Source organism: Rhea americana, unplaced genomic scaffold, assembly GCF_003343005.1.
Source record: "Rhea americana isolate MKP2758 unplaced genomic scaffold, rheAme1 scaffold_8, whole genome shotgun sequence".
In the NCBI taxonomy this organism is placed as follows: domain Eukaryota; kingdom Metazoa; phylum Chordata; class Aves; order Rheiformes; family Rheidae; genus Rhea; species Rhea americana.
The window spans coordinates 3964775-3975058 of NW_028186978.1; the positions used below are offsets into that span (position 1 = coordinate 3964775).

Sequence of the window (10284 nt, forward strand, 5' to 3'; positions counted from 1 at the left end):
TAATCATCAGAAACAAAAGCACTGTTTTGAGACTAAAGCACAGAGAAAGAATCTGAGAAAACAGCGAGGTCCACTATTGTTACTTTCAGGAGCACTGTAAGGCACCGTCACGTACAACCAGGCAACCCTAAGGATGCTGAGTGAAGACACAATCTTAACAGAATAGCACTAAGCTCATGAAAAGGGAAACAGTTACACAAACAGGTATTTCACCATCAGACTATAACCAAATAACCTCTTATATTAAGCATACATTTCTCAAAATAGTGATTACCAGCAGAAGGAAAGGATCTCCCCTATCACTCTGAAATGTAATTTTCAGACATATAGGTGTCTAGGCAGGAATACCAAAGGCAGCTATGTATTAACTTGTCTGCTAGATGCAGAAATGGATTACCTTAAAGTTTGGACAGACAAGAAATGCCAGGGAGAAGCACAGAGCCTGTATGGACAGGAAAGAGAAAACTAGGGGCAGAAATTAGGTTGTTATATAGGAGCTGAAAATCACTGCCTTCACAACAGCATGCTCTGAAATGTTCTTGGTACCACACAAAGAGCGAGAGAGAAGCAGAGGCGCAGAGTGTCACTCAAGAAATGATGCAAGAGACAATATTCACTGCTACCTGGTCAAACTTCTTTAAAAAAAAGAATCCTTTACAGAAAGAATAGGCTTCACCTAAATCAAAATGGAAGCAAGTTGTTGGTATTTGATAGTCAAATTGAGGAAGTTAAAACACAGCTTTTAAAGTAGGAATAAGTTTATTTTCTGTTGAGTCCAAAAGACTCTTGTAAGATTTATTCTTCCCATGAGTTTGCAAATGAATTCTTTTATGCTCATAGCAAAGCATTTCTCAATCTTTTCTCTAAATCACCTTGCTGTAGCTCTAGCATCAGATTATTAAAAATATGTTCTTCTAACTTCTTATTCCTGAGAATTTCTTTTAATTCTTATTAACTTCCCTCACACTGGTCTTCAACTATACTCTCCAGTACTTTCCAGTAGTAGATCTACCCTGGTCTCCTCACATGGTAAGTTCTGACTGATCCCTATGACATGCATATACATATTCAAATATAGCTTGCTCTCACTTTTTGTAATTTCTATACTCATTTTTAAAGTAGTTCCCTTTAAGGGCACTAGCCCCTTTTTCAACCACTAAGACCTACTGCACCAGAATACAGCCTCTTAATATGTAATATTGCTTGACCATCTTTAAAGAAAGCACAGAATTAGAAAAGTTGATTTTTTTCTTTTTTGCAATAACTGAAGGTAGTCTCTTTTGTAGTAGCTTAAAATATATGCCTAAGTTTAGAAGAGTAGCTTCTCACATCAAAACCTTAATTGCTCAGCAGAGGCCCACTGCCTTCCCCAACTCTTCCTTCACCAGAAGCACAGCCTTGAAGGAAAGACCTCGACCAAAGGCCCTACTGCGAGGCAAGTGTAAGCGCAAGCTGCAGCCTCTGGCCGCCCCCCCACCGCCAGCAGCTTCCCAGGCGCCAGAATATGCTGCTTTCCTCCAAGAAAACCCCCAACCACCACAAAACCACCCCCACCACACAGCACCCAAACGCCACCAACTGCCGCTTTTAACGGCCGCTGCCCCGCGCGTGCGTGAACCCGCCCCCGCCGAGGCTATTTCCGGTGCTCGCCGGACGCTTCCGGGTGCCGCGGCGCGGGCAGCGGGCGGCGGTTCCGCGGCGGTTCCGCGGCGGCAGCGCGCTCGGGTGGGCCGCGGCCCCTCGCCGCCGCCGGCTCCCCGGGGGTGAGCGGCGACCGGGGCGGAGCGGGGGCTCAGTCCTGCTCCCTTCCGTGCGCGGGGGAGGGCGGGCGCGAAAGGCCCGCGGCAGCGGCTCCTGGCCCGCCGCGGTGGGGCGAAGCGAGGGCGGTGGCGTGGCCCGGCCCGGCGTCGCCTCCTCCTCCGAGGCCGCAGGGGACTCGCCACCTGAAGACGTCTCCACCCGAGAAGTCTCGGTCGTGCAAATGCCTCCTCCCAAGTCCCCCTCTCCCCCCCTTCCCTAGAGAGCATTGCCGTTTTCTTTGGGGAAATTCCTTGAGGCTTTATGGGGCTTCCTTGAAGCGGCAGGGTCTACTTGAAGTGACTGCTTCGATCTCTGGGTTAAAGCGAGGGTGTTAAGTTTTCAGTACCAGTAGCATAGCATTGCTTCTACAGAGGTGAGTGTGACCTGTGACTGTTTTACAGTCCTAGGAATGGAACAGAAGCAGCGGAGCAAGCAGAAGGTGATGGTCGCTCCCTACCTTGTTTAGTGTGTGGAGCAGAGGCTGATCTGTTAGATGGTATTGTAGTGTAACTTCGTTTCTTCTAAGACTGGTTTCTTAGGTCAGCTAAGGATATCTGTGTGTGCCATGCTCTGGGTTTGAAACTTAAGTTCATGTGAAGTCTAAGGGCAGCTGTACTCCACCTCTGACTAGTGCCAAGCATGCTATGGTGAAAAGCAGGGGCTGAGTGCCTTGCAACCTGACTAAAGATCTTCAGTCTTTCTGTTAAGAGCTGATCCTGAGCAGAGCCTCATGGAAAATTACCTCACTTAAATGCAAGAAAGAGTCATATACTTCAGTAGTCAAGCATGTCTTGTAGATATTCAGAATTAAAAACTCTGAAGAATGAATGTCTCAGGCTTCTGTCTAAAGCTCTGTTGGAATGAAAAAGTGAAACCTTATGCCTTATTTTTTCCCATGATTTTTAAAGGATTTAAATACCTCTATTTTAAGGCTTTTGCAGAGCAATAGATTTACCTGAAGCATTGTTGTGGTATTAGGATGGGACTGAAAGGAATTGATTACTTCCAATTACATGTTTGGAAAATAGACATACAGGGTTATTCCAGGCCTTGTTCTCTAAATTTTAGAGATGCAACTGGTTATTAAAAAAAAATCTAATTTATATCGTTTGTTTGTGTTTCAAGCACAAGATGTTCTCTTGTACAAAAAAAAAAGTTACTTAGAAGATCAAAATTCAAAATGTGTTTTGTTCTCTTCCTGGTTGAACTTTTCCCCACAGGTTGCTTTAATTTTATGTATGAATTTGGATAAGTAACTTGTGGCTGGTATTTATTGCTTAAACTGTAGATGCTTTTTGATTGTATATTGACAATATATTTACACTAGTAAAATATCCCTTTTTATTTAGTGCTATGCTTCATCAGTACAAAAAGTGATTGTTTAGCTCCTCTTGCTTAAAAGGATTATATAAGTATTCATATGGTGCTTTTTTTAACCTTTTAACGTTTTCCCCAGGTTTAAGTTTATTTTATCTTTGTGCAAGTCTCTCACCGCCATAATGCGACTAGTAATCCTTGAAGATTATGATCAGGCTAGTGAATGGGCAGCAAAATACATCTGTAATCGTATTATCCAGTTCAAGCCAAGTCAAGGAAGATATTTCACACTTGGTCTACCAACAGGCAAGTTTTCTTCAAAACTTATCTAATTGTTTTTACTAAAAAAATAAATTTTAGGGAAATGAGAAATGCATTTGCATTATTGCTAACAGACAGTGTTTCTATAAGAACATGCAAAATAGTTATATTTTTTGGTAATAAACATTTTTCTAATGTTATTAGACATTTTCCAACATACTTCTAATTTAAATATAAAATTCCTGTTTTAAAAGAAGTTGTGATAATGCTAGATGAGAAATGATAGTTTTGTTTTAATTCTGTTGAAAAGCATTGTAGCAAAAACTGACTTTGAAGAGATTTAAATACACTCTGAAAATGTTTTGTGGATATATAGCATAGTAGAAAAACTTTATTCAACAGGGAGTACGCCTTTGGGATGCTACAAGAAGCTGATAGAATATCACAAGAATGGAGATCTCTCTTTCAAATATGTAAAGACTTTCAATATGGATGAATATGTAGGTAAGCTGTGGTGTTAATTTTTTGAGAATGATACACTGAAACTTCTTCATGAAAATTGTTAAGCATTCTTAGATACTAGACTTTGATTTTTGTCCTTTATGTTTGTGCTTTTACATTAGTGCACTGGATAATTCAAGCATGTATTGTCTTAATTATTCTCATAATATGCGAAGAGTTATTAACTAGTCCAGATAGATTCTGAGATAAATTCACTGCTTGTAAATAACTGAAATACTCGCAGGAAGTACTTTGCCACACAGTATTGTCACTTTATTTCTTTCAAAGATTTTACCTCCTTTGTGATATTTGTGCAAAGTGACTACATTAAACCAATTAGGAGAAACTCATCAGTGTTGCTTCAAGTTCTGTTTTGATTTGATAGATTGTTTTAGAACAAGCTTTGTCCTCCATGCCATGTTTGTTACATGTAGACTAGAATGATTAAGGTTGGTTAAATAAATCTTGCAGTATGTTAACTTCACTTTAAATGGTTGCAGGGCTTCCCAGAAATCATCCAGAGAGTTATCATTCTTATATGTGGAATAACTTCTTTAAACATATTGACATAGATCCAAATAATGCTCATATCCTTGATGGAAATGCTCCAGACTTACAGGCAGAATGTGATGCATTTGAAAAGAAAATTGAAGAAGCTGGGGGAATTGATCTGTTTGTTGGAGGTAAGGCAAAATATTGTGATCAGTTAAGGTTTAAGCAAGTGCACTGAATCTGTAGTCCCTATTTCTAGAAATTTGCTAAAAGAATTTATTCTCCAATATAGGATAAGAAAGTTCTGTGACTAACAGAGGATCAGTATGAGTATCAAAACAATGTTTGGTGTCCAGTTTCTAATAATAACTTACTCTGAAGTAGGTTTTTAGTGCATTTTATTGAGAGTGGGATTGTAAAGAAAGAATTAATCCTAAAACTTTTATTTTAAAATGTTTGAAGATATCTGACTTGTAGCTCTGGAATGATTTACTTTTTTTAACTTTGAAAAGGCATTGGTCCAGATGGCCACATTGCATTCAATGAACCAGGATCAAGTTTGTCTTCAAGAACAAGATTAAAGACTTTAGCAATGGACACCATTTTGGCAAATGCTAAATACTTTGATGGAGACTTATCTAAAGTACCAACTATGGCGCTAACAGTTGGTGTGGGTACAGTGATGGATGCTAGAGAAGTAAGAACTCATTTAGTTTTAGTTGCATGTGTCTGTTTTCAAGACCATAGCTGGTTTCAATACTGAGATTGAAAATAAAGAGAGGCCTTTCTTTTGCAGGTGATGATTCTTATAACTGGTGCACATAAAGCTTTTGCATTGTACAAAGCAATTGAAGAAGGGGTCAATCATATGTGGACAGTTTCTGCTTTCCAGCAGCACCCTCGCACTATCTTTGTATGCGATGAAGATGCTACTTTAGAACTAAGAGTTAAAACTGTAAAGTACTTTAAAGGTGAGCACTGAATCAGAACAGTTACTCGTATTTGAAAAATAAACTAAAATTAAGTCTGGGCTTTCGAGCACGTTAGGTTAGCTAATGTATAATCTGTGTTTAATGTGTGAAATGTTAACTTCTATCTTGAGTGGAACAGTGCTAAGAGGTATCTTGTTCCTTACGTATGAGGTCAGAGTATGTCAGTCAATATTCCTGACATCTCCTTTGACTAAGATCCTTCCCTTGCTCCCACTTTGAAATTGTAGTTGAGTAATCTTCAACTGCATGTTTAAAAAAAACATCAGCAGTCTGTGCCTAGAATACTGGTTTTAAACACACTGCGGAGAGTTTTACTTAAAAAAGATACAGCTCTTAACCATGATACATTCCATGATATTTTTGTTATGACTTGTTTTGTTATTACTGGCAATTTGGTGTCTTGTAAAACATTGTCTAGTAAACTTGATGTGTGATGCAGACTTTCAAGTCAGTTGAGGACGTCTTGCGTATGGTGCTTTTTGCACAACAGTCTATATTGGCTTTTAATACATAGCACATTTACTTTGCTTTTCATATTTGCAGTATGTATATTTAAGTAAATTTAAGATAACTTTGAATTTTTGATAGTCATTGAGAAATCCTACTTAGTCTTGCTCCACTGAGGCAGTGGAGCTGCATTTGCTGTGCTAATATAGGTGAAAACAGAAAAATTCTGTTTACATCACAACAGTCTCACTCCAGTAATTTTCCTATTATTGAGATCAGAGATCTAAACTGTTTGTGAAATTATTCTTAGTATTTTATCACTGGTGTCCATAGGTGCATTAGACTGCAAAATCTGACACTAATTAGACTTTCAGTGTGATACACTTGTAGGTAATGTTTAATTTTGGAGTTTTTGGTATCCTGTTTGGGTATTGGGGAGGGATAGTCTTCACCTGCATCACACTAGTGGATAACTACTTACTGCTGTTTTCAAAGCTAAACTTTAACAAGTTTAGACTTGTATCTAGACTACTTGGATGAATCATAAACCACCTATGATATTCATACAAACAAACTGTTTGCAAGAGATTAAACATACTAATGTAGAATTACTAGCTGTGACATTGATATTCAACATTGCTCTAAAAAATTCAAAGGCTACAGTATGTGAATGTATGCTGTTCTTTCACACCATATTTAATTATCCTATGACATATACAGAGAAATAGTTTTTTGGAAAGTTATTTACTTTAAGTAGGCTAAGTTTTCCTCGCTTATAAATCAGTTTAAATATTTTTAATTTTAAGATGTAAGAGAAATCAATGGTCAAATCTGGAATTCTTTAATGTTGATCTTCAGGTTAGATTTAAGATGCTAGGTAGGTCTTAAGGATTGCTAATTTTGGTAGTTAATTACTACAATTTCTCACTATTTAAAAGAATAAAGATACTATATGAAATTTCAAATACTGTTAGATAATAAACCATCATACTGGCTGATAGCTAGAATAACTTTTACTCCTCTCTGCTTACCTAAAACTTTCTGGAAAGCTTAGTAAGAAGCTGAAATTACCAAGTCTACTTAAACCCCCTTAATGGAAGGGGAAAGGTAACTTCTATTTACCACTTTGGAGAGTGAGGCCAAACTAATTAGTTTTGAATTTATTGATTAGTTTGAAGAGAAGAATTAATGCTGAAAGCTTTTTCCACACGTGGGCATGCTTCTCTGAAAGTATATGCACATATATGCAGTACATTTATTTAAAGAATACTTGAATAAGTAGCAAGTCTTTTCCTTTAAAATAGAGTATTACTTTTTTTTTGGCCTCCATCAACCAAGAGATCTGGTTCCTCTCTGTTCTTCTTACTCTATTCTTGAAACACACTTAGACCAGTAGGATTTAAATATTCTTCAGTAAATATGGCAGTGGCAGTACTTATAAGCATTTTTGATGCCTCTAGGAAGAAAGTGGGGAATGGTGTTCTTCTAAGAGAAGAAAATGAGACTAGCAGGAAATGGAGTGCTTTGAAGTTCATAACATGGGTTCTAATTTAAATAGTGGCTACAGTTATCTTTTTTTTTTCCCCCTGCATCAAATGACTCCTGTCAAATGTCTACTTACTTTCCCACTTACTAAACTCCTCAGAAACACTACTGACTTACTTTCCCTTGTATGTCAACACAATACTTACGCTTCATGAAATCTGAGAAGCTCCTCTTCAATAGTATTATTATGTTGTGCAAAAAGGAAAATTTGAAGGCAAAAATCTGAAGCTAAGTCCTCCTTCAGCCTGTTTTAGCTGTTGGCTTTTCAGTACGGCTAAATGTATTACTTGATGGAAAAAGGAATAGTATCTACATTTTTAAATAACTATATACAAATTGGGAACAGATGCTGCATGGTGTGCTCACTTAAAGTAATAACCTCAGATTATACAGTTAAATATTCAAATTTAATTATTGCTACAGTGACAGTAAGTTTGCCACATGATGCATTATGTGTATTCTTGGCTGTAAATAGTCTTTGGAATGTGCCCTACTGCCAAACTTGAATTTCAGGGTTTCTAAGAAAATCTCTGTAATATTTTAATACTGCATATTACTTACATTTGTGTAATTGTAGAAGTTAATCCCTGGTGCTAGACTGAACACTTAATTTGTAGATTACCAAGCATGGATTAGTTACTAGTATTAGCCGTTAAGATGGAATGAAGTTAAAAACAAAGTGATTAAATGCCATACAGAGATGTAGGTAACATTTTTACTAAATCAGCTTTAAGAATGCTGCACCTTCTTGATCTCTTCTCCTCAGCACTCTCAAAAATTAAAATACTTCATTGAAAAATACTCTCCTGTTTAAACTATAGTGACTTGTATATGATCAAAATAATAAATCTGCTAAGATACAAAACAGTTGAACTAAAGTTCTGAATCTGCATTAGTAGTCTAGAGATCCTTAGTTATTTTCTTTTCTCTGTGACTGCAAGTATAGCATTAATCACAAAGATAGTAACACCACAATGCTAGAATGCTGTAAACATCATTATGAATAAATCTGACTTTTATTACAAGTTATGGAGTAAGGGAATTTTTACCTTGCTTTTACCTTAATGCAAACAGGAGAGAGATGAACTTCTATCATGCACTGAATTCATCTGGAAATACTCAAAATCCATTCTCTGACTAGTCTGCTATCAGGCTGGGATTCTGAGATGTTTTTTGTATCCGTGATCAGTTTATGCTGAAAGTGTTAGTATTTGAGTGATGCAGGAATATCTAACTTAATTACTTTTGTTCTTAAAATACTTTGAATAGCCAGTCTACTTTTCGCTGAACTGTTTGAAATGTGTACTTGAAGTAAACTCCATGAATAAAAATGTGGATAGAAAAAAGCTTGTTGAAAGTGTTATAACTAATGTAAAGCTGGCATTGTTGCTTTCCCTCCAAGGTTTAATGCATGTGCACAATAAACTTGTGGACCCACTGTACAGTATGAAAGAAAACTGAAAGAAGAATTGAGGAGGAATTCCATGTTGGGTGAACAGCAACGTTTTTAGGTAGCAGATGAGTTTACTGCTATGCAATATGCTGAAAACTGGCTAAAATGGGGAATCCTAGGTACTGTATTTTTTTTTAAAAGGTCCAATATCTGTACATTCACATTCCTTATCTGGTGTTGTACATTCTGTTTTAACATTGGAGCTCTGGCTGTTGCAGTAACTATATGGAACAAACTTACTGGAAACTGCATGTTGGGATGGGGGAAGCAGCTGATGCTCATTTAGCAAAGCAGTGTAATGTCTGTGTTAGAATACTTTTATTTCCAAGTATTTGTAACTTTTGGCTTCATTTAGTGCAAGTACACTTTGCATTTGTGTCTCTAGGCAGAATGGTTTTGGCCTTTGTCCATACTATTGACTTGTAAGTTGCACAGCTCTGACTATGAAATGTTCTGTTTACGTATATCAAATACACACTGAGCTTTTGCACTTGGTTGCCTTAAATTTATCTTGTACAAATTGTTTTGGGGTATCTCAAGTCCTACTGTGTAATTCAGGCAAATAAGACTTCAAAACAGTGCCTAAAAGTATACCTGATCCTTCAAAGTGTTGTAACAACCTACTCCAGTTACAAACATTAAACTTCCGCCATGGCACTTTTTCTTCTCATGTATTTCAAATTACTTTAGGATTTTTATATTTTTGGTATTTGAGCTTTATACATAAGAAATCTAAGTGTTCCTTTCTGGAGGTAGACATGTTTAATTGTATCATTGTTCCTATTAAATGCCTGTGAAGAGGTTAATTTACAGAAGATCCATGTCTGCAAGTTTAAATGATCATGCATTAAAGACAACTGTTATCTGAACCACTTTGCAATAGTTACTTCTCATTGTGTCATTATGAACACTGAATTGTTACAAGGAGTGTTATTTCCTATTTTTAATACAAGTAAAACTTAAATATAAATCTATCATGTCAAAATTGTTTTGTTTCTAATTTAAACTTACACGACTAAATACTTCTGGGTTTCATGGAGAGGGTTGCTTAGTTTTGCTTCCTCTTCTGCATGAGTAGGAAGATAAGAGCCTCCTGATGCAGTGTGTGTGTGTGGGGGGGTTGTTTGTTTGTTTGTTTGTATTTTAATAGTAAGAACATGCCCTTTTGCAAAACCTTCACTGGCAGAGAGGGTAGCAAAGTGTAACTTTAGTGTTTAAGAGAAGAACTTTTCTTTTTTTTTTTCCTTTTTTTTATTAGTAGCTACTTCTGTATGTCCCTCTTCCATAGCAGTGTGTTTTTTTAAAAAAAAGCCTTAAATATCTTTTATTTTGTTAGCATGTTTAATTAGTAACAAACTAATTCTGCTTTAAACTGAATATTACTCATGTCTAAAAGGTAAATGAAATAACATTTGTTTGATAGCTATCAAGCAAATGCACAGTTACCATTTTTTTTTTTAGATAATCTAGTACTAT

General features: G+C 36.8%; 1 protein-coding gene across 3 annotated transcripts; it reads left to right on the forward strand.

Moving 5' to 3' along the window:
• Positions 1–1646: 1646 nt before the first annotated feature.
• On the forward strand, positions 1647–9677 carry GNPDA2 (glucosamine-6-phosphate deaminase 2). Of its 3 annotated transcripts, none has more exons than XM_085322706.1 (7): positions 1647–1763; positions 3257–3427; positions 3785–3882; positions 4380–4562; positions 4884–5068; positions 5168–5342; positions 8758–9677. In XM_085322706.1, exons 2-7 carry the CDS (start codon positions 3300–3302, stop codon positions 8814–8816), a joined length of 828 nt encoding a protein of 275 aa, XP_085178832.1. In that variant the 5' UTR covers positions 1647–1763; positions 3257–3299; the 3' UTR covers positions 8817–9677. The 3 variants fall into 3 exon arrangements, with proteins under 3 accessions (XP_085178832.1, XP_085178830.1, XP_085178831.1); XM_085322704.1 differs by lacking the exon at positions 1647–1763 and adding an exon at positions 1891–2239; XM_085322705.1 differs by lacking the exon at positions 1647–1763 and adding an exon at positions 1893–1972.
• The last annotated feature ends 607 nt before the right edge of the window (positions 9678–10284 follow it).